Genomic DNA, 24,104 nt, shown 5'->3' on the forward strand with positions numbered 1-24,104 from the left:
ATTTTTCATAAATCTAAGAGTTACCTTTTCTCTTAGTTTCAGAGGCTTACATACTTACCATATTCTTATAATATAGCAATATGGTAATGGTCATCACATAATTTTACATTAGGTCATGCAGTACAATGGTAGACAGATCTGTACTGGTATTATTTACTGTGACACCAGGGATGAGGCATAATTATACCTGAAGCTGCTCAAGTATCACACTGGTTATAGGGATGTCATTTACACAAGGCCAGGCCCGGAATTCTAAACAGCTATCAGTTTATTATTTATAAAATCAGGGTACTGAATCTTTTAGCCATCTTTGTGAGTTACAGGTCATGAAGTTATCTCAGGGGAAGTAGATGAAGATGCTTGACTCATAGTTGCTTCATTTTTAATACTGACACAACTTTCTGGAAACACTGTTCCTATATGATTACTAAAGACTCTAGTTTTCCCCACCACTGAAAACCTAACGCAATTTTTTTCCCTCAGTGTTTGATAAAACTTTGACTCCATAGCATGTGATGTTTTCTGGAGGAAGTCTACATTGCTATCTCAGACAACCCTCAGGAAACATGGACATGGTATTTACCTGTCTTACATGCAAGGTACTTTTGAAAACATGCTGGATATATATCCTTAGAGACATTAGGAGAAAGTACTTTTTTTCTTTAAGTTTACTTACATAAAACAACCCACATAGCTTTTAATAAAATACATAATTTGTAAAAAGTGCAAAGACCAGTTTTATGATGTCCAAAAGAAGCAAAGCATTTCTGTCATATAGCCCCCATCAATATCAGCTGCTTACCATTTAATTTTATTAGTAAGCTATGAAAAAAGGGGAAAATATTAGCACAAAAATATCAGAACTATTAAGACTGACTAGACAAAAACTGATAGTACAGGGTACATACTATATTTATGCAGAAAGTGTACTACGTATATATAAAAATATAAAAAGTGTACTAAAATATATAAAAATACCATGTGTTCATTTTATTACCTGTACCAGAACTATTTTTAATAGCTGTAAGGAAAGAAAAGCAGAGGCAGCAATATACACAGAAGGGGTCTACCCATAAAGTGACCCTGTTCTCACAAGAGGAGAACCTTTTACAAAAGATACAAATTTAATTAAGCAAAGACTCTTTGAAGATTTTTCCCTTCCACCCAGTATTAACAATAACAGCTTAATGCAGTGAGTATGCAACAATACTCTGCTCTTCACTCATAAAGTTGCCTATGGCCCCTACCTAGGCTGAGTTATTACCAGTAACATTAAACTGAATCAAAATTGCAAAAACATTCCCAAGACAGCTAAGTATCATGCAGAAGTAAGTCAATCAGGATTATAGATTTTTAAATTTGCTTTAGATTTGCTTTAGAGTGATATGAACACAGAAAGATAAAACTATATGGAGCTGGACTCCATGTTTGTAGATAGATCTTCATCTTGTGTGGATTTTATTTTGGGGGATGGAGAGCTACAGACAACTGTTTTTCTGTTTTTGAGACAGGGTCCATGGCTGGCCTGGAACTCAGAGATCACCACCTCTGCCTCCCAGAGTGCTGGGATTAAAGGCATGCGTTATTACACCAGGCAAGACTATGCTTTTTAAAAAACTTTTTTTAAATTTATTTTTTATTTTTATTTTGTGTGCATTGGTGTTTTGCTTGCATTTATGTCTGTCTGTGTGAGGGTGCCAAGTCTCCTGGAACTGGAGTTACAGACAGTTGTGAGCTGCCATGTGGGTGCTGAGAATTGAACCCGGGTCCTCTCAACTGCGGAGTCATTTCTTCAACTGCAGAGTCATTTCTTCAGCCCCAGACTGTGTTTTTTTTTTTTTTTCGAGACAGGGTTTCTCTGTGTAGCTTTGCGCCTTTCCTGGAACTCGCTTTGGAGACCAGGCTGGCCTCGAACTCACAGAGATCCGCCTGGCTCTGCCTCCCGAGTGCTGGGATTAAAGGCGTGCGCCACCACCGCCCGGCTCAGACTGTGTTTTTAATACAACAAATTTTAGAATGAAGACTACATACTTTTTTTTATTTTTATGCTCACAAGTCCTAATTTTATACTCTAGCACAATATATTAACTTTTAAAGAGTCTGCATTAAAGATATACATATTCAATTTTGTAATAAATTAATGACAAGTTAAATTTTTCATTATTTAAAAAAGTTGCTATCTTTCTGAATAGACATAAAAATACAAATCCCAAGATAATGAGTAACTTGATTTATTTCTCTTTGACTCATATGTAAAAAAACTGGGAAAAATTTTGTTAAAAGATTCCAAAAAAATAGTTGTCTTGATCTATTGTGTTTATCAGAAAAAGAACAGCACCAAGAAGAGAATTATAACATAAATGCTCCTAGTCACTGTGTAAACCACATTTAAGTTTGATGAAAAATCTTAGGAATAACACATTTATGAATAAAAATTACTTTAAATTTGAACAATGTTTTATAAATATGAGCATTAGTTCAAGTTAAATTGAATTATTAATTATTTCTTTGAAAAGAGAACAGGACAGATAACATGATTAAGTGATAAAAGAAAATGACATTTTCAAAAACATTTCCATTATTAATACTGTACATATGCAACATGAAGTGCACATTCAGGAAATAAGAGAGAGAGAGAGAGAGAGAGAGAGAGAGAGAGAGAGAGAGAGAGAGAGGAGGCAGGAAGAGCAACTGAACACTCTTTCTAGAAGCAGCCAAACAATGACTTGGATACGCTTTCTTGGTAACAGAACATGCAACTATTTTAACATGCTTCATGATATCAAAGTATCTTTATCATCTTTATCAAGTGACAAAAGATGCGAAAGAAAAACACGTATGGTTGGATTTTTAAAGGCATGCAAAAAATGTACAATGTAATTACTATTTCATGCAGACTTTGGTGTGGTTACACATTCATGTTTATATACATGCCTTTTTATACAGCTGAACTCTATGTAACAATCTTAAAAATATAAACCTAGCAAATAACATCAACATATTATGCAGTTTTGATTAAACACAACCATATTCATACCAAACAGTTTGACTATCCTCTGAAACTGATAATGCAACTTCGGTGTTCTCAGGGTAGAGGCATGCAGGAATAGTAAGGTTGTTATCTACAGGGGATTGTGGGCTACTGTTACTAGGGTTCTGACTATCACAAAACTGTTTCTGTGCAGCCTTACCCCAAGAGGAGGAGGCCTGGTCAGTTACTCTAGTGAGTGACTTGGAAGGTAACCCACTTATGTTACTAACCAATTCTGTGTTCAGGGATAGAAATGGATGAGATGAATGAACCACAGTAAATGACCTATGGCTATCGTTAGCCGATATTCCAAATGCATCATTTGACATTTTAACAGTGGCAAAAGTTTGGTTTAGAAAATGTGGCCTTCCTGGTTTTGATTTTCTAGCCTGGGTATAAAGAGACTCAGATGTGTCTGCAGCTAAATCATCTGGGGCCTGATGCCCTCCAGCCTGTGTTGGCACATCCGAAGACCACCGCTGTAAATGGTACTCACTAGAGGCTGCAGTGATGCTGCTCTCAGCAGTAGGTGGTGCTGAATCAACGGACACAGGCAGTCTACTGTCCTTGGTCAAAAGATCATGGATGCTGGTCCTTCGTGTTGTTCCTTCAGCAGTAGAGATCACACTGCTTGCACGAGGTAAAGTGGCATAAGGATTGCTATCTTTTGATTGTCTGGACACAGAGGTTTCTTTGACTAGTTTTATCTTTCCTTGAGTGCTTGGTGTAGGTTTCCCTGCAGAACTAATGGAGTAGGCATCTTCAGTCTTTCGAGGACCAGGTCTCAAAAATTCAGGTTTAGTTGTCCGTCTATCATAGAAGTCCCCTGGAGTTTTTCCACTTACTGACCTGGCCAGGGCACAGCTAACTGGCTTGTCTTTTCCCAGAAAGTCGGAAGAGACAGACAAACTTTTCATGACTTCATCTAAAAGATTTTCTTGACTTGAGGACTTCAACTGTTGAAAGGAAAAACAATATAGATTACTGAATAGAGCCATGTTTAGAGTCTCCTGATAAAGTGAACTATACACTTTAGAGTTGCTGTTATCTTAGTGTTCCATAATTAAAAAGGAAAATTCTAAGGCTCATTCACAAGGCTTTTAACTAGTGCTACTCATCTAAATCAAGATCACCATATATTGAACTAACCTGTATTGAGGTAAGCTTGTTGCTTTCTTCCAAAAACTGTTGTAGAGTAACAACTTCACTTCCTGGGGAACCAGCTTTAATCTTGTGATGTGCTCGACTTTCTACTGTTTCAGACATTTTGTGTTGGAGCATAGGACTTGACCTGGTCTGCCTTTTCAAATACTGGATTGGACTGCTACCACTGCTGGACCAAGTCTCATGATCATGAAGCAGACTAAATTCTCCACTGCTGTGGCTTTGTGGCCTGCTTTGGTTATTAACTGCACCTGCTTTTGGAGTAAATGTGATGTTGAGACTTCAATAATAGAAATGAGATAATACTATGCAAAATTTGTTAGCAGAGTTCCAATTCTATTAGTAGCCACATTGACTTTAAACTTCATTTAGACATGCTTAGGTAAGCTATGTTACTTGCTCCTCAGTCTAAGAACTGGATACCACAGCTGCTTTTCTGGATTTATTAAACTGACAAATATTCCAAGTTCTATAAGGGCAAAAATATTCTTTTACCACCAAAGTCAAACCTAAAGGGAGTTTCACATTAAACAATCATTCAATATACTGAAGACTAAATGAATGAATAAAGTAATAAAAATTAACAATTTAGGTTCAAATAACTGTAAAATAACTCACAGTTTAAAAAAAGAAAATATTAGCTGGTGTTGGTGGCACAAGCCTTTAGTCCCAGCACTCAGGAGTCAGAGGCAGGCAGATCTCTGTGAGTTTGAGGCCAGCCTGGTCTACAAAGTGAGTTCCAGGCTCCAAAGCTACACAGAGAAACCCTGTCTCAGGAAAAAAAAATTATTTCAGAATATTAAAGCCCAAAACATTTAAATGCAAAAAATTATTTTAATTCTGTCTTTATGAAGTCTCAATTCAATCAAAGATTTCATACTAAATGAAAAGCTCTACAATTAAAAAAATTTAAGCCAGGTGGTGGTGGCACACACCTTTAATTCCAGCACTTGGGAGGCAGAGGCAGGCGGATCTCTGTGAGTTTGAGGCCAGCCTGGGCTACCAAGTGAGTCCCAGGAAAGGCGCAAAGTTCCTGGGCTACAGGAAAGGTGCAAAGCTACACAGAGAAACCCTGTCTCAAAACAACAACAACAACAAAAAAAACAAGACAGAAGACATCCTTTGTGGGGATCCTGAGGTGGGACTAAACCCGCCCCCCCAAAAAATAAATAAAAAATAAAAAAAAGAAAGTAAAAAACAACAACAACAAACAAACCATGAAATAGACAAGTTCCATAAAAAATGAAACAAAAGTAGTCAGAAAGTATTTCACTGGAACATGGTATGTAGGCCAGGCTGTCCTAGAACTTGTAATTCTCCTGTTTCCCGATCCTAAATGCTGAGAATACAGGCATGTCACCATGCATGGTTTATCTTTCTTCAATCTCCATTATCTGACTGGTTCAGATGTCCACTGCTGGTTAGTACTACCACATAAACTTCAAAGATTTACTTGAGATTGAATTATATAGAATGGACACTAGTTCTAGAATAACGTCCCTAAGAATGTTCACTATTCCTTTATAGGACTGATTATCAATAATAAACTGTACAGTACATCAAGACAGAAAATTATCCCATCATAAAGAGTAAGGCAGTCATGGAAGAATTTTCTAAAATTGTATTATTTCTCAGAACTAAGATTTTCTTATATTTTCAAAATCAGAAGGAATTTTTTATGGTTTCAGACTATATTACTATCACTATGATTTATAAAAAGAGAAATTAATTTCCCTCAAAATCATATTTCTGATCATTGTAATGAAAGTCATAAAATTAATTATAAAAATGACTAAGACAAATAATGCTATAATCCAAAAGCAATAGAACAAATGCATTCATTATTATAGCTGTACAAGTCTAGAGTATAGAGAATAGCTATGGTAGTGTTTAACAAGCACAGTCTGTAAAGGCAATAATATATTTTAACGAAAAGTGCACTAGTCAAGATTTCCAGCTGTTACTTAAAAATTTCACCTTGGAATACACATTAAAACACAAAAGAAATAATTCTTTATATGAGCCATGTGTGCATCCATATACTTCTTATGTGACATACATATATACACAAAAAAAGAAAAAAAGAGGAATGTACTTTGTTGACAAAGTAAGCTAACAGTATTTCTAAAATACAAGTAATGCAATTTTAATGCACATGCATCATGAAGAAACTTAAGGACAACCATTTATATGTCAAGCACAAAATGTCACTTAAAAGAAGGGCCTATGGATAATTCTAAAACATAAAGATTACAGTGAAGACTATTTTATCTGTGAAAATGAAGAACTGAAACCAAAATAAATGCTCCTGATTTTACATTTGTATACATTGAAATACATCTGTATCACAATGTAAAAGTGCAAGCATTCCAGAGAACTATGTTTCAAACATAGATAATTTGGATTTTGCACTTTTCATCAGAAACTTCATCCCATTTCCAACTTTTTCCTCTCTGGTTCTGGAGCTAAACTCAAGACAGGGCCTCATGCATGCTAAGCACAAGGTGCTCTACCACTGAGCTGCACTCTCTATCCTCCTCCTACTTGTAAACAATCCTGGAAACCAGAGGGAGCCCATGAACAAATTTACCTACAGCATACCTTTGACTTCATGGAGTGAAGCATTATTATTGCTATTGCTAGTGGACGTTCTGCCACTATCAAGGCTGGCTGGTCTTGACGCTAAATGAGAAAATCAGGAGACAATATAATGAAACTTCCATCTGAGAGCACTGAATTTTACATTCTGGTCACAGAATGCTTTGAGGACACAATCATGCATACGTCTCAGCCTGGGCATGCTCACAGAATGGTGAATCGTACAGATTTCAAAGTAAAGACATTTAGATAGTTCACTAAGATACTTTGGAACGCGGCACTTCTGGAAAAACAGCTGAAATTAAAAGACTGAGAAGAAGGGAGAAAGAAAGGAGGAAAGAGTGATTTCTAGGGATGGATACCACAACCTTTTCGATTTAATAAAATTCCATGTTCCCCGTCTTCACCAAATGGTACAGATTAGGTAACTTACAACAGAATAGGTAAGGGACCGCTTTGCTTCAGAGATGCCGTCAAGTGGAGGAATGTGACCATCTACACTGTTAACATCACACACAGACACATGCACACACACACACACACTAATTTTTTAAAGGTTTAATTTTATGTGTATGAGTGTTTACACATACCATATTTGTGCCTGATGCCCTCAAAAGTCAGAAATGGGCATCAGATTCCCTGGAACTGGTGTTGCAGATGGTTGTGGGCCAACATGTGGGTGCTGGGAACTGAATCCAGTTCCTTTGCAAGAGCAGCAAATTAACTTAACTGTTGAGTCATCTTTCTAGCCCTCAACATCCTATGTATTAAACAATTTTTATTTAATAATTATGATCATGTACATGAATGTCTGTGCCATGGCACATGGGGGAGGTCAGAGGACAACTTTGGAGTTTCCTTTCCATCTACCATTACCTGGATTCTGTGGGTTGAGCTCAGGGAGCTGGGCTTACATGGCAAGTGCTTTTAACTGCTGAGCCATTCTACTGGTTCTAATACTCTATATACTTCTTTTAAAAAGTTATGTATATATGTATGGGTTTATGTATGTGAACACAGTGACTGTAGTGGCCAGAAGAGGGTGTCATTGCCTCTGAATTTAGAGTTTTAGGCAGTTATGGACTGCTCATTGTGGATGTTGGGGACCTAATGGGTCCTCTGCAAGAGCAGTATGAACTGCTGAGCTATCTCTCTAGCCTCATGTATCCTATATTCTTATATGTATATTCTATACAGTTAATACTGCTCCATGTTATTTCTTAAAAACCTGCTTACTAATGAAGTTTCTTTTAGCATGTTATCTATTTGTTCCTAGTAATAATTTCACCTGATAAAACAGGATTTTCCAAATAGGAATTTAAAAATCTAAAATACTCTACACTGTAGAAAGTTTGGTTTTTAGTATTCATCCTTTATCAATATAAGTATTTAAATCCTAATGGTGAAATACAACTCTTACAATTAACCTCATATGAGAATAATAACAAAATTACCTCTGAATACTCATATGAAACAAAAATCTTAAAAGGGACAAATGCAGTATTAGATTAGAAGAAATGGAAGAAGTAATGCTACATTCACTGACTCAATGCAAGAATCTCAACATTCCCATTCAGTATGTAATGTATACCATCTAAGTTAAGTTCATCGCTTACCATGAACTCTTGATCCCGTACTAGAATCATCACTGATACCCTGTGGACTTACGTCTTCAAAGGATGTAGTATCTACATGAAACAGAAAAATGGATATAAATATATTTTGTACTAAAACAATTTCACTACAATACTTCTACAGAATGTGGATATTATTTTTCAGTCACACACAGTACACCTTCATTTAATGTATTCATAGACTCAGGCAGAAACTGGAACTAGAAGAAAAGAGTAGCTCTGATGAGAATTGACTTGTTAAGAAAACACTAGAGGCAATGAAATAGTCTCCCCCGTGACCCTGCAAAGCAAAGCAAAAACCTGGGTGGTTCTATGTAGCATTCTTAAGTTGCAGTGCTTTTGGGCTTTAAGAAAGAAACATACCACTCCTCCTCCTCCTCTTTTCCACTCTTTATCTGTTTTCTTCTCTTCATGTAAGTTCATTAGCTAGTTATTAGGAGAGGAGGCCTACGAAAGATTTTGATTATTTACATACTATCTTAAAAGTTTGACACAACTCGAAATTTTCCCCAAATCAAATCTAGATCACAGTTTGATAATTATTTCAGGTTGTCTGAAGAAAAAAAAGTACATAGGGAAGTAAAATTAAAATTTCTGTTGCCAACAGTTATACAGCACAGTGCAAATAGCAGACGGCCTATACCTTTATTATTAACCAACTGCTTGGACCTGAAGGCTGCAGAAGAGCTGACAGTTGAGAAGTTGACGGCTGTGGTGGAGAAGGCCAGAGCTCCCAATTCTTTTCTCCTTTTACCCGTTGGAAGATCATCAGGGACCTCCAAATTTTCAGTACTACCTGTCCACTGTCCTCCTGCTAGGACCATGGACTGCACCAGGTCATTCATGGCTGGGATGCAAATGAGAGCAAATGAATCAGCATGGTTAATGGATTGGCTCTTATTTCTATTTTGTATTATAAATGATCTGGTTTTGTCTATGAATTAATGCAAATGGGCCCCAAACTGTAACTACAAGGCCATTTGAGTAATGACATGCATTCAGCTGAATGAAATGAGGCCAAAGGCTGCTAAATTCCAGTACTCTTACCACCCCCCACCATCTTTAGAAGACAGAAAGGAATTTTACTATGTACAACTGCCATGCTTTTGTGCTGTGATGTGAAATAGAATCAGAAGCCTTCACAATGCAGTTTTGTGGTGATAAAAATGGAATGAAATAAGATGGAGAGCAATTTTACACAGTGTCATTATTGAAAATGAGAAAGAGTCCTTGGTCAGAGCAGGTTACTGAATAAATTCTTCATCTTTATAAATCAAGTAAATTTACCAATGAATAAAAACCTGAAAGAGATACTCAAAGTAACAGACATTTAATATGATTATGTCATTACCCGTTTCACTTAAAGAGAGAAAGCCGAGATTATTACATAAAGAATGACAAACATTTTCAAGGATTATAGGCCACTTTATTCATTCATTTATTCATTTAATTAGGTTCATTAAGGAAATGAATTTCTAATGCTAAAGGGTTTGTTATATTTTTACTTAAACTTCCTTGGGGAAAACTCTGTATGGCATATAAAATTAAGTTTGTTTGTTTTTGCCAGTTTTAAGAAAGCACTGGACATTTACAAATATATTACATGTATTACTAAACATATGCATATATATGTATGAGTATACATAAGGCAAATTCAATGCCTTTTTAAAAAAATATTCTTCCAGCTCCTCATATTAAAGTAAGACTGCACTTTACAAAATAAGAAATTAGTACAGTCCAGAGAAAGGTTAGTGAAAAATTAGTGATGGAAGCCAGTGTGGTCATTTGAAAGAAGCTGAACTGTCATAAAGTCTTACACATGGAACGACGGTAGCAGGCCTTCATTTTGTCTTTATCCTTCGGTCTGTTCCTCAAAAAGGGCAGTCTTTTCAGTGCAACCACTTTAATGTCAGAGCATGAGGAAAAACAGAAACAGGGAAATGAAAGAAAAAAGGGAGAAGAACAGATGGGAGTTAAATGTTGAAATTAAGGACAGGAATGAATTGAATGTTGGTCTCGCTATGTATGCTACATTACAGCTAATACCCTCAGTTGCTGAGGATAGTGAAACAGGAAGCATGCACTCTGTACTGTAAATGCTTAGAAAGCACTGAAGACAACCATGAGGAACATGTATTTTGAAAGCACTGGCTCCAGTCATATAAAAACAGGAACTGATTAGAATTACTTAGGGAGAAACCAAATTTCCTAAATTGTAAAAGTAAACTTTTAAAATTTGGCTATTGGTGGCTTATAGTATAAAGGATGAAGCATACAAGGTTTACAAGAATCTATTTTCTTTAAAATTTTTAAGTTTAAAGGCTTTTTAAAAAAATTAGGAAAACGCATATTCCACTAGAGAATTTTAGTAATATGTGTGTATATCTATGTCTATATACAGATGCAGATAATACACACATATATCAACCATAGGGTGGTTAGATATTTAAAGAAAAATAAACTTTAAAAAAAGCCTTAAATTTTTGTTAGTCTCCTAAAGTTTAATAAAGGAAACAATTATTTAAACTGGAATCCAGTGCATTGTTTAGCAGCACTGTGAAGATACACATTCTTTCAACAAGTCTTCCTGCAGATGAAAGAGCAGGTAGGCTCATTTTACAAAAAGTTGGTTGAGAGAAGGAGGAAAAAAAGAATAGTTTGACATTAGCAATAAGTGCTAGCACTAAGTTTTGAAAAAGATAAGAAAAAAGGAACCCCAAGATAAGCAAAATGGGAGGGAAATTTTTGAAGATATTTGGGGGCTGGAGAGATGGCTCAGCAGTTAGGAACACTGGCTTTACAAGTTCAATTCCAAGCACCCATATAGTAGCTCACAACTGTCTGTAATTCTAGTTCCAGGGGATCCAATGCCCTCTTCTGGCTTCTGAAGGCACCAGGCATGCATATGGTACCAGACATAAGGGCAGGCAAACCATTCATGTACATAAAATTAACATAATAATAAATAACAAATTTAAAATGTATTTTGAAGGGCCTGTAGGGTAGATTTATGCAAAAAAAAAAATGAAAAGAAGCACTCCACAAAAACACTTTTGTGAATTAAAGGACTACTGCTCAAGTATAGGAATCATTAGAACAAACACTAAACTATATCTTCTTAGTATGGTTTAATATAAAAATAATTATATGTTTATGAAAATATATTATACATAACCTTAATAACTATGTTCTTTCTCAGAAGGTTGTCATCAGCATTGTAAATATTCAAAGCTATTTTTCTGATAAATTGGTAAATATTCATTGAAAGATGTGCAAGCTAGAATAGCTTCTTAATTTGTCTGACTGCTGTGAGGAGAGTCATGATTCATTTAAGCTTTTTAATCTGACATATATTCTTTCATGCTAGGTAAACATAGCTAGTCTCAATGATCAAAAAGAATGAACCAAAAGCAATGTAAAAATGGACACTTAGCTAAAACAAAGCTGAATGGTTGCAGCATGCACATGTCATGTGTAGATACTTTTCTTTTTTTTCCTTTTTCTGTTTTCAGCTGTTTTTCAAAGACTGCTTTACTGACATGACAGACAGACATTCTTCCAAAATGGGCAGAATAAAAAGAATTTAAAATTTGCCAGGGATGTAATTCTTCTCATGGCAATTATGTTTGAAACATATAATGTTCTTTTCCCAAAGCATACTTATATTAAAGGTATTTATGTTTATTGAAAACAAAATCTAAAGTTGAACAACTGTAGAAAAGGAGAATATTGTTTCCTTCTGATTTTATCCTGAATGTTCCAGGAGGTAGTATGAAAGAATGACTTAAATTTCAGACAGACAGAATGACATTAAAAAAAAAGGGGGACCTTTGTGTGTGTGTATTCTCATTATATAATCTCTAAATTATATTCTTCTAACTTAGTTAAGGACATACATTACATTTTCTTAGTAGGATGTCAAATACTTTTGTGTCTAAAGGCAGTAGATAAAACTGACTTATTAGCTACCTCTAAAGGAAAACTTAATGATTTCTCCATACCAGTATTTATCAATTAATAGGTGGACAAGGTTAGATGGCAAAGGATCCCAGATAATAGTCATCTTATGTGGTGTTATACAATTATATTGCTTTCTAGAGATTATGAGATGCATATTATGTGTGCTTTTGTACTTTCTGTTGTTAGCACTGATTGACTATCTAGGCCGCTAAAACTGAATTGTGAAATATGTGCTACAGTCCTAAATACCATCATCTCCTTTTGGAGACAATATACAAGGCCATAACATTGTACCATTATTTGAGTATTTTGAGAGCTATCCACATGGATCGCCTACCTCTGAGGGAAGCAGAAGCTGGCTTTGCTTACTTTTTTTTTTTTTTTTTTTTTTTGGTTTTTTTGAGACAGGGTTTTGGTGCCTGTCCTGGATCTCGTGCTGTAGCCCAGGCTGGCCTGGGCTCACAGAGATCCACCTGCCTCTGCCTCCGGAGTGCTGGGATTAAAGACGTGCACCACCACTGCTGGGCTTGCCTACTTTTTATTTCAAAAGAATAGTGTGGTTTGTTAGAAAGAGGGTTTTATGTAGCCAGGCTGGCCTTGAACTTGCTATAAACCAGAAGAAGATTCTGAATTCCAACCCTCTTGCTTCCACTCCCCAGCATTCAGATTATAAGTATGCATCACCTCACCTGCTACATGTATGCACTTATTGACACTGGTAATGATGTGATCAAAGTATATACTTTTCCAGTTATTTTATGAGAACACAGATAGTCAACTGTGTAGACATTCTTTTCTCTTTTTCTTAAATTATATACTTTTTAGGCTCTTTCTTTGGTCTTGCTATTTTGCTAAAACACACAGTAGTAGTAGTAAACTAAAAAGTCTGTAATTTTTATCAGGCATATTATGTGGGACTTGTAAGTCTAATAAAAACTAAATTTTAAGTTTATACATTTACATTTCCCCATCTTTATTTCATTTTAACCAAAACTTTAGCAAGTATCTCTCAATTTTTTGAGACTAGTTATCTTTAAATACTTCTGTAATTCCTCTTCAAATTAGTATTTATTTTTCTTAACTTTCCCAATATGATAACTTTCAATTTCATACTACCAAAGCTTATGAGCAAAATCCACATTATAAAATGCCTTATTTTGAGTAAGTTATAAATACTAATGAAATGAAATCTCATTCTTATTTCTTATTCTTATAATTAGTCTGTGAAGCCTATTTTAGGAGCAGACATAGCCAAGCTGTTATTTCAATGTTCTTTTCACAATATTTTATCTTACTAGCATGATGGTTATCTCTATGTACATGTCAGAAAACCAGGTAGTTGTACACTATTGTAGTCTGCAATTAATTTTAGAAACATAAAGTTAAAATGAAATATCATTCATCAGACTAAAAGATTGTTGGAAGTTGTTTTTTAAAAGAGAACTCTTTAGACAGGATTCTAAATCAATACTCTGTTTAAAGCACTTAGCACTCACTGCTGCTCTTCTTGGTCCCCAGGGTTTGGCCATCTTCTAAAGAGTTTGACCCTACTGAAGAGCTATCTTGACTGTCTTGATGAGGCAGCTGAAGAAATCCTTCACTGGAGTCTGAGCGGGTAGGTGTTAATGTTAGAGACTTCTGACGTTCCCGATTAATATCTTTCTTGGACTTTATCAATTTTCTCATTTTTAGAGTAATCCAGTTGCCTCTCCTAATAGAATTAAAAAAATTCTTAGTCTAAAGTTCAACAATAATCCTCATAAAATGATAAGCCTCAACAATACTACAAATAAAGTTTTCTTCAAAACAAGATCCCTAAAATTTGATTAGTGGTACCTTCTAGGAGGAGATGGGTCATAAAATTTGTATTGATCCATAATTTTCTCTTCTAATTTCTCTTTTTGTCGTCTCAATTCATTTAATTTATCACTATAAAAATGGAAATTATATTTTAGAATATGCATAATATCTTATATATCTTATTTCTTTCCAGAACATAAACAAACACAGAAACCATTATTGGTACTGAGACCTAAAGTAGCAACTATGAGTTTCTTTTGTATTTCTCCTTTCCTTTAAATGTACTTAAATAAGGGGATGTAAGACTTATACGTTTCAATTCTACAACAGGAATTATCTGAAACCTTCTATAGTATAATCTCATCATATAATTGTTTCAACATCTTTGTACTGTTATTTGATACTATACAAGCATTGGTTTCCTAACTTTTTAGTCTATCAAACATTCTTTATAATGAAGTATGCTTTATTAAACATAAATAAAACCTTTTACTAGATATGTATTTTTCTAACAATTATTGATATAATAAATAAACTTGAAACTACATCTTCATGTAAATAGATTCTTTCCTTTTAGGCTGAATTACTCATGCTTAACTTACTTTTAAAGATTTAGTTCTGACACTCCTCCCCCAATGGATGAGTATATATTCTATTCTTCACATCCTATTTTCATTTCATGTTTTTGATAGTTGTGATGGTTTAAATAGGTATGGCGTCCATAGATTTATGTGTTTAAATACTTGGTCCATAGGGAGTGGCACTATTAAGAGGTGTGGTCCAGCTGGAGTAGGTATGGCCTTGTTGGAAGAAGTGTGTTACTATGGAGGCGGGAGGTCTCATATACACTCAAGCCACACCCAGTGTGACAGTTCACTTCCTGCCTGAGATCAAGATGTAGAATTCTCAGCTCTTTCTCCAGCACCATGTCTACCTGTATGCCACCCGCCATGATGATAATGGACTAAACCTCTGAACTGTAAGCTAGCCCCAATTAAATGTTCCTTTATAAGAGCTGCCTTGGGGGGCAGGAAAGATGGCTCAGCGGTTAAGAGCACTGACTGCTCTTCCAGAAGTCCTGAGTTCAATTCCCAGCACCCACATGGCAGCTCACAACTGTTTGTAACCCCAAGATCTGTCACCTTCACAGACATACTTGTAGGCAAAACATCAATACACATAAAATAAAAAATTAAATAAAGAAACTTAAAAAAAAAAAAAAAGAGTTGCCTTGGTCATGGTGACTCTTTGCAGCAATAGAAACCCAAAGACAAAAGTATTATCTTGATAAATCTTAGGTCTAAAAGGCCTTTTCCTGATCTTCCTGAGGATCACTACCACTTATATGAGAAAGAAGTTGCTGTTTGTCATTATCTTGAGAAGAATGGAAAGGATAAGGATGCTAAATTCTGTCTGATTGTGACAGAATGCCAAATTCACTCACTGACTCATTACTTTAAGACTAAGTGAGTCCTCACTCCCAAATGGAAATACCAATTGTCTACAGTCCACTACAGCACCATAAATTTGTCTTGTGCACTCAAGCAGTAAGATAATTTTAAATAAAAAAATACATACTAAAACAATGATAAAATAACATCAAGTAAAATGGGCATGGATTTTTCTCTGCCAATAGGTACAGCAGTAACATCATGAATAATACTTAAGAATACAAAACTCTTTGGTACCTACATGTACTGTCTTTGTTCAACATGAAAGAGATCCTTGCTCTCCATGTTTTGTTCCAGCAGCGTTCTGTTCTGTAGCATCAGTGTCTGGATCTGATCCAATAGGTGACGATTTTCTTCTTCTAAATTTCCTTTAAGTTGGCTAAGCAACTGTTTAGACACAAACATTTATTTTTGAAGACAGATTTCCATTTTACACAAATCATCTGAAACATCTAAAATATATTAAGTATTTCATGGAGACTCACTTGATCAGAACACAGACACTATGCTAAATTACCTGTTAGTAAGTATACATTAAGTCTTACAAATATTGGGTCTATTATATCTAGTTCCCAAATCAGTGCTTTCTAGCTTCAGATCTGTTCAAAAGCTACACTCAAATAGTTTACCTTCTACTTTAGTGGCTAAGAAGTAAATGCTTAATAGGATAGTTAATTCTCAAATCTATACAATAAGGATGGCTTCTGTCCTGCCAATATTACCGCAAGGATTTAGGTAAAGTACCTGGTTGTAACATGGTAGTTACTTAATACAGCTTATCCTTTTCCCAAGCAATGTTTTCAAATAAGCATAAAAATCTACGAATAGTTTGGGTTAGCTTGATCGAAGAAAGTAATTTAATCAATGATTGGTATGAACAGTTACTTTAGGCTTTTTGTGAAAAGTCAGCAGAAATTGGAAATATACCCTAGCTAAGCCACAGTTTACAAAACTCAAAGGAATTATTCTAAAAACTTAACATTCCTTTTAGCGTAGATTTCTGAGCCCCAGCATCAGGTTTCAACAATCTAGAAACAGCCTAGAGATCTGAATTAAAAACAGCAACAACAAACAAGCAGCACAAGTCTAGCAACTACTATGTCCCTACTTTCTAAAGTGGAAAGTAAGGATTTGAAAAGTTCTCAGCTGGGTGGCAGCAGTGGTGCACGCCTTTAATCCCAGCACTCGGGAGGCAGAGCCAGGCGGATCTCTGTGAGTTCAAGGCCAGCCTGGTCTACAGAATGAGCTCCAGGACAGCCAGAGATACACAGAGAAACCCTGTCTCGACAAAAAACAAAAACAAAAACAAAACCAAAACAAACAAACAAACAAACAAACAAACAAAACTATCAAAGGCAACAGGAAGAATGGTACTTAGGAATATACATACTGAATACACATAATACATAACAGTAGATACGACTTTAGTACTCTATTGTTTTGTCTCTTTACATGTTAAAAAATTAAAATGTGGTAAACTTGTCAAAAAGCTGAAGGCATTCATTTTCTTCCCTATCTAAAGTTTTGTTTAGTTTTGAGACAGGGACTCATGTAGCCCCAGCCACATAACTTGCTATATAGCTGATGGTGACCCTGAACTTCTGATTCCCCTGCCTCTACCTCACCATGCCTACTTTATGCAATGCTGGGGGCTTCATGCATATTAGGTAAGAACTCTATCAACTGAGCTACATCTCTAGTCCTGCTATCTATACCTTCTTGCAGTATAAATTCTCATTCTTCCTATCAAGCAGTGAAATCTATATCCTGTTATAGTGGTTTGAATGAGAATGTCCTCATAGGCTCCAATGTTTCACCACTTGGTCCCCAGTTGGTGGCACTGTTTGGGGAGGTTTAGGAAATGTGGCCTTACTGGACGAGGTACATCACTGTTTGTCACTCTGGGTAGACTTTGAGGTTTCAAAATCTTGTACATTCTCAGTTCTCCCCTCTATTTTGTGCTTACAGTAAAGAAAATGAATTCTCAACATCCTGCTCAAGCCACCATGCCTGCTCGCTAACACACATTCTTCCCATGACAGACTCTTCTTATCCCTTTGGAACTATAAGGTCAAATGAACTTTCTCCTATGATTTACCTTGTTCACAATGTTTTTTTCACAACAATAGAAAAATAACTAATATACGTGTTTTCTTGAACTTGGAATGGGTTTGGCCAAGAAAAAGTGAAAATAACACATGAAAATTTCAAGTCTACGTCCTAGCCATTGTGTGTGTTTCTACTCAGAGTATTGGGACCTGCTAGAAGGTGGGAAATTATGAAGAACAGAGAAGAGACGGTGCAGAACACCACAGACCAACCTGCCCTATAGTGTCTCTTCCAACTAAAGATGCAGAAGTGAACCTTTGGGCTTATATCTTAGTGGGTATATTAGTTATGTGTTCAGGTGTTGAACTAGTGCCCAGATCAAGAAACAGTATGTTAACTGTACTTCAGAAAAACTCCTGTGCTGCCTTCTAGTTACCAACCTTCCTTACCAAGGTTAACTCTCATCCTGGCCTCTTACAACAGGTTAATGTCTCTACCTCTCCAAATCTTAATGATATATCATTGCACACCCAGCCAAGGGCTAATCTTTTATTCAAATTACCCAAACTTCCGGTTCACCAATCACTCAGCATTCCATCTAACAGCGGCAATTAGGTGAGCCCCTTTTGGTTGGTGTAAACGTTTCCCTGGGTCTGAGGAAGTGACCATTGAGTGTCTGGCACCCCTCTAGTACTCTTGGAAGTGGAGGTACCCCAGCCACGGTCTTTAAGGCTACGGCTGGCCCTGTTCACCTGACCACACCCCCGCCCCCCCATGCTCAGAGCTGCAATCAGGCAGGTAGAAGCATCCCTTCCTGTGCTCTCCCATCTTCCCACAAAAGGAGCCACACAAGTCTCCCTTTTTCAGCTATTTCCTCTGGATGAGTCCTTTCCCCTAGAGCTCGGTTTTCTCTCCTCATATCACTTCTACTGAAGCCCTGGTACCAGGCACCTGAGTCTCTCCGTTGCCTTAGCCAAGCTAAGCTGGACCCCCGTTGAGTTGGGTGACAACCCTCTGAATAGCTTGGTCCCTGTTCGGTCCTCCCTGAGTCCAGGGGATGCCTGTGACTACAGGCTACAGTGACTATTTCCCTCCCCTCTCATCCATGGGAACCCTGCACTCCATACCCTCTCATACCCCCTTGGGATGCCTCCTAGAAAATCTCAAGCCTTTACACCTGGCTCCTAATTTGAAAGGTCCTAAACTTGTTCGCCTATGCAATGAAGTTTGGCCTCATTATCCTTTAGATAATCAATCTAAATGGCTCCATAACGGCACACTAGATTCCAATATTATATGGGACCTTTACAACTATTGTGAGCAATCAGGGAAATGAAAAGAGACCCTATATGCAAAAGCCTTCTCTTACCTTTGCTCCAAGACTTCTCTCTGTGCCTCCTGTTCCCCCACCCAGCTATTGCTAGCTATGAAATCAGAGCAGGATGAAACAATTTCTTTTGATCCAGCTAATGAGCCTCCCTCCACTGAATAAACCAAAGCCAAAGCCCATAGCTCCCTCTCTTCCAGTCCCCTCAGTTTCCCTCTCTCCCTCCTCAGAAACGGATCATCCACCAGATCAACCCTCCCTGGCACCCACTTGCAGCTCACTGACAGCCCTAGTCCTCCTGCTACTTGATCCCACTCTACCTTGGGACCTCCTGTACCTCCTCGATCTAAACCAGGCCCAGTTCTCCCTTTGCGAGAGGTTGCTGTGGTGGATGGTCTAGTCAGGGTAAATGTCCCTTTCTTGTTATCTGAGCTCTCCCAAATAGAAAAAAGGTTAGGGTCCTATACTGCCAATTCTTCCACTTTTATTAAAGAATTCCAGTACATTACCCAATCTATGACCTTACCTTTCACGATGTCTATATGATCCTTACCAACAATCTCCTCCCAGGCAAGTCTGGGAGCAGGCGAGGGCCCATGCAGACGAACTCCATCAAACAGATAACACCTACCCAGTGAGGGCTAGGGCAGTCCCAGACCAGGAGCCTGGATGGGATTACAATAATCCAGGAGACATCCTAGCTAGGAATAGGTTTATAACCTGCCTTCTAGCTGGTCTCTGCAGAGCTGTCCTTAAGGCAGTAAATTATAAAAAAGTCCAAAGGGTCATCTAGAAAAAAACTGAAAACCCATCTGAATTCCTCAACTGCTTTACAAAGGCCCTCTCACAATGTACCAACCTGGATCCTGAGACCCCCGATGGAAAGCACCTCCTTATGAAGCCAACCTTTGGGTCACCCAATACTGTCCTTTCTCCTCACCACCTGTCACACCTTTTAACATATAAGGGCCTTCAAACATTACCTCCCTCTCAAGTTCTCTCCCTTCAGGTGGCATTGGTAGAGAACACAACACTGACTTTTCAACCATGTCCACCTCTTAACATCTCAAATCTTCTCTCCCAACCAGTCCTGGAATACTCCCCTTCACACTCATGCATTGAGACCCTAGGAAAGTTACTACTCTATCCAATACATATGCATGAAGGAGCATTACCTCAGGCCACTTATACATGGTATACAGATGGCAGTGCATTCCTATATGAAGGAGTATGTGGAGTAGGATATGTTATCATCTCAGATACCATAGTTGTCAAAACACAAGCTCTTCCAGCCCATACCACAAATCAGCATTCTGAATTGATAGTTCTAACCTGTGCTTGTCAATTAGCGAAGAGACAACCCCAAAAACTATATACAGACCACCAGCCTGCCTCTGGTTTCAGAAAAATGAGACCTCATCAACCTGTCAAGGCTCATGCCCCACCCTATCAGGTTGTGCCCAACCTTTTCTCCTTCTACTTCTTCCCACTCACTCATATTGCTATCAAACTCACATTTGGAGATTTAAGGTTCAGGAGACATATGCCCAGCATTTCAACCAGACCACTCATGTGGTAGGGTCTGGAGACTGCTGGAAACATAATGCATATGCAGGAAAACACTCTACCTGCTATGAAGAATGAAGAATTTTTTACATTCTGATTAAGGACCCATGACACTCCAACTGGAAAATGGGAGTCACTGGGAAGCTTTACCATCTATCAAATCCACCCACCAGATATGCTCACATTATAGAGGGCACACATTCGACTCTCTCAGTCCCTAGGAATGATGGATAGAGTAGAAGTAGTTCAAGCTCCCCAAAGGCTCTTACATCCTTAATGTAACCTCTTTTCTTGATCCCACCTCCTTGTCACACCATCTCATTTCAGACCCTAACTACCACATATCAGCTATTGAGTGATGCTTAGGCTGACCATTTTGGAGAATGATGGTTATGTGTCCCCCCAGGGTCAAATGTTCACCTACTATTTGTGGCCTCACCCATTGTCCTATTAGATTCTCTCACCTTACCACTTGTTAACTGCTCCAAGCCAAATGTCACTACTACACCTTATCTCTCTCACATTCCCTTCTTTGGCATTACAGATTGCTTTAACTCCTTAGGAATACATTTTGTGGGTACTCTGGATTCCACAGACTGCAACAATACCATTACCCTTGGTACTGTCACCCAGTCCCTATGTACAAACATTCACAATGCCTCTATTCTCTGTGGTACTCAAGTTTATCACTGTTTACCTGATAGGTAGTCTGGGCCTTGTACCCTGGTATTCCTGTTTCCCAAATTAGGGGTGGTACCTGGTAAAGAACCCTTGCAGCAAGGCATGACAAACAAGCCATCCAAATAATACCCTTCCTAGCAGCCCCTGGCATAACTGCAGGTACAGCCACTGGAACAGCAGGACTGACTACTTCCCTACCTATTTACCATCAGCTTTCCTCACAATTCATCCAGGATTTCCAACAGGTAGCTCAGACTATTCTTACTCTTCAGGAACAAATAGAGTCTCTGGCCACTGTAGTACTGTAAAACTGGAGAGGATTAGATTTATTAACAGCAGAAAGAGGTGGTCTTTGTCTTGGGGAATAAAGTTGCTTTTATGTCAACCAATCAGGGGTAGTGAAAGATAAGACCCAACAATTCCAAATGGATCTTCAAACTCAGAAACAGCTTGATACCTCCAGCCAGTGGATCACTAATAGTCAGATATGGAAATGGATGCTACCCTTCTTATCCCCTCTTTTCTTAGCCATACTAATTTGCACCTTGCCTCATAAACCTCTTTGCTAGTTTTCTTCAGCAACAGATCCAAAATATGTTGAACCAAACTCTGAACCAGTTAATATTACAGGATTACCAGCCCCTATTGACAAAGCCAAGAGATCTGCAGAACCTGGTTACATCCTGAGGAAGAAGATCAAGATTGTCCCAAGAACCTCGACACCCCAATTCAGCAGGAAGCAGTCTAACAATAACTTCGCCCCCTTTCCATCCCCAGCTGCTTATTACCCTTTTCAAACCTCAGCTGCTTATTACTAAACAAAAAAGGGGGGAATGTAGGGAAAAGGGTCTGGCTAAAGAAACCCACCCTGACCCTGGAGCCCAAAACTAGGTAAAGATGGCTTAAATCAGGGCAGAAAGAAACACAGTTTGGCTCAGTCAGATCAGAGCCATTTCTTCCCCTGGCCAACTGACTTGTGAAACCAACCAATCACAGAGCAGGACAGTAGAACCCTGGGCCCCAAGTCAACACCTGGTTGACTCCACCCCCAAGACATCCTGTGAAAACCACCCTGCTTAATCAGTTAGAAAAAATGCCGGACGGTGGTGGCGCACGCCTTTAGTCCCAACACTCGGGAGGCAGAGCCAGGCGGATCTCTGTGAGTTCGAGGCCAGCCTGGGCTACCAAGTGAGTTCCAGGAAAGGCGCAAAGCTACACAGAGAAACCCTGTCTCGAAAAACCAAAAAAAAAAAAAAAGAAAAAAAGGCTGTTCTCTCCACCCTGGTAGAGGCAGCTACTCTCCTTGACTCCTCCTTCCCAAATAAATCTCTTTCTCGAAAGTTTTGGGTGTGAAGATCTTCATTCACTGGCGTAGAGAAGATCCTTGCTGAGACGTCCCTCAGTGGACAGAGCAAGAGAGAGATGAAAAAGTAACACTTTTCTCAGGAGCAGGAGGAGATTGCTAAATTTCTGCAGGGGTTTCCCCTTTTGCAGAGTGAAGCAAAAAAAGCAACATCTTAGGCCAGAGAAGCAGAGCTCTGCTAGGAAGCCCCCTTAAGTGGGGGCTGAGCAAAGCTCAGCTGTAGCAGCTCTCCAGGAGAGGGGCAGGATTGCTATATCCTATGGGGAGACCATCCCCCATCACAGCAGGTATACCTTGACTTTCCTGAACAGTCAGGAGACCCTTCCCTGTTGAAGCAGTTCCAGGCCTGACTTTCCTGAGAAGTCAGAAAAATTTCCCTTCCAGGGTTGGGCTGCTTCTTTGCAGTTCCAGCAGCTCCAGGTGTCCAGGACACCTTCAGGGCAGAGCTGTTGTTGCTCGAGGTGTCCAGGATAACTCGCCCTCCAGGGCTGAACTGTCTCCTTCCAGTTCCAGCCGTTAGAGCTGTCCTTAGCAGCTGAAGGTGTTGCCTGACTCCCCAGGTAGTCAGGACACCTTTCCCAGAATTGTTGCAACCAATTTACTTACATGTTGGTGCTGAAACCCGGGACCAAAACCACAGAGTTGCAACCAACTTACTTACACTGGCCTCTTACAACAGGTTAATGTCTTTACCTCTCCAAATCTTAATAATATATCATTTCACATCCCGTCAAGGGCTAATCTTTTATTCAAATTATTACAATCAGCTTGGGCAGATAGACTGCACCCTCTCTAATCTTTTCTGAGTAGCCTTCTAGATCATCAGGGACATGTGTTATTTTACCAAACTCAGTGTAGCTGTCTCATTTCTTGGGACTCCTAGTTCAATTTCTCACCAGTTCATTGGTCTATTTGCCTAAACCAGTATTTCAACCTCAGGCTATCTGAAAGTTGACTTTGATGACTCTCAGAGACAGGGGTTTTCTCTACTCTTTACCAAATCAAGTCAGTCTTCCCAATATTGTATCCTGTGCTCTCCTAGAACTACCAGTATACAATCCCTCATAATCTACCCTTGCCCAAAGGAAAAAGAAAGCCAACATTTGAAACTTCTCAAATGATACAGAAAATCAGGAAGAATGATTATTTATTCTAAGTACATGTAAACCACCATCTCTACGCAGCAACTATCAACACTGTACTATGACAGTTTATTTACATGTTTGCTAAATTAACATTATGTGGTACATTTGTGGAAACATGGGGGCTAGAGAGATGGCTCCACAGTGAAAAGCACTGACTGCTCTAGCAGAGAGTCCAGGTTTGATTCCCAGCTTCCAGTTGGTAGCTCACAACTATCTGTAACTCTAATTCCAGGGAATTTGATGTCTTCTGGCCTTTGCAGGCACTATACACAAAAAAGGTAAAACTCCTATATACATAAAATAATAAAAAACTAAAAGAAAAACTGCACTTCTCT

General features: G+C 38.1%; 1 protein-coding gene across 7 annotated transcripts in view; it reads right to left on the reverse strand.

Annotated features, from left to right (window-relative positions):
* Positions 1-24,104, reverse strand: part of Ccdc88a (coiled-coil domain containing 88A) — a 166,424-nt gene that overhangs the window by 4,254 nt on the left and 138,066 nt on the right. Inside the window, exons 23-32 of one of the 7 annotated variants that reach the window (XM_052734606.1) lie at positions 15,880-16,025; positions 14,224-14,316; positions 13,884-14,098; positions 10,245-10,328; positions 9,071-9,274; positions 8,410-8,481; positions 6,797-6,877; positions 4,181-4,449; positions 3,881-3,987; positions 803-822 (exon numbers count right to left, since the gene is read on the reverse strand). In XM_052734606.1, the coding sequence (XP_052590566.1) occupies positions 803-822; positions 3,881-3,987; positions 4,181-4,449; positions 6,797-6,877; positions 8,410-8,481; positions 9,071-9,274; positions 10,245-10,328; positions 13,884-14,098; positions 14,224-14,316; positions 15,880-16,025 (1,291 nt within the window). Of the gene's footprint in view, positions 1-802; positions 823-2,215; positions 3,988-4,180; positions 4,450-6,796; positions 6,878-8,409; positions 8,482-9,070; positions 9,275-10,244; positions 10,329-13,883; positions 14,099-14,223; positions 14,317-15,879; positions 16,026-24,104 lie in introns of those variants that run through there. The other 6 variants (XM_052734604.1, XR_008217402.1, XM_052734603.1 and 3 more) reach the window with 6 other exon arrangements.

This window comes from Peromyscus californicus, unplaced genomic scaffold (genome assembly GCF_007827085.1).
Source record: "Peromyscus californicus insignis strain IS unplaced genomic scaffold, ASM782708v3 Scaffold_13__1_contigs__length_99412109, whole genome shotgun sequence".
Classification (NCBI taxonomy): domain Eukaryota; kingdom Metazoa; phylum Chordata; class Mammalia; order Rodentia; family Cricetidae; genus Peromyscus; species Peromyscus californicus.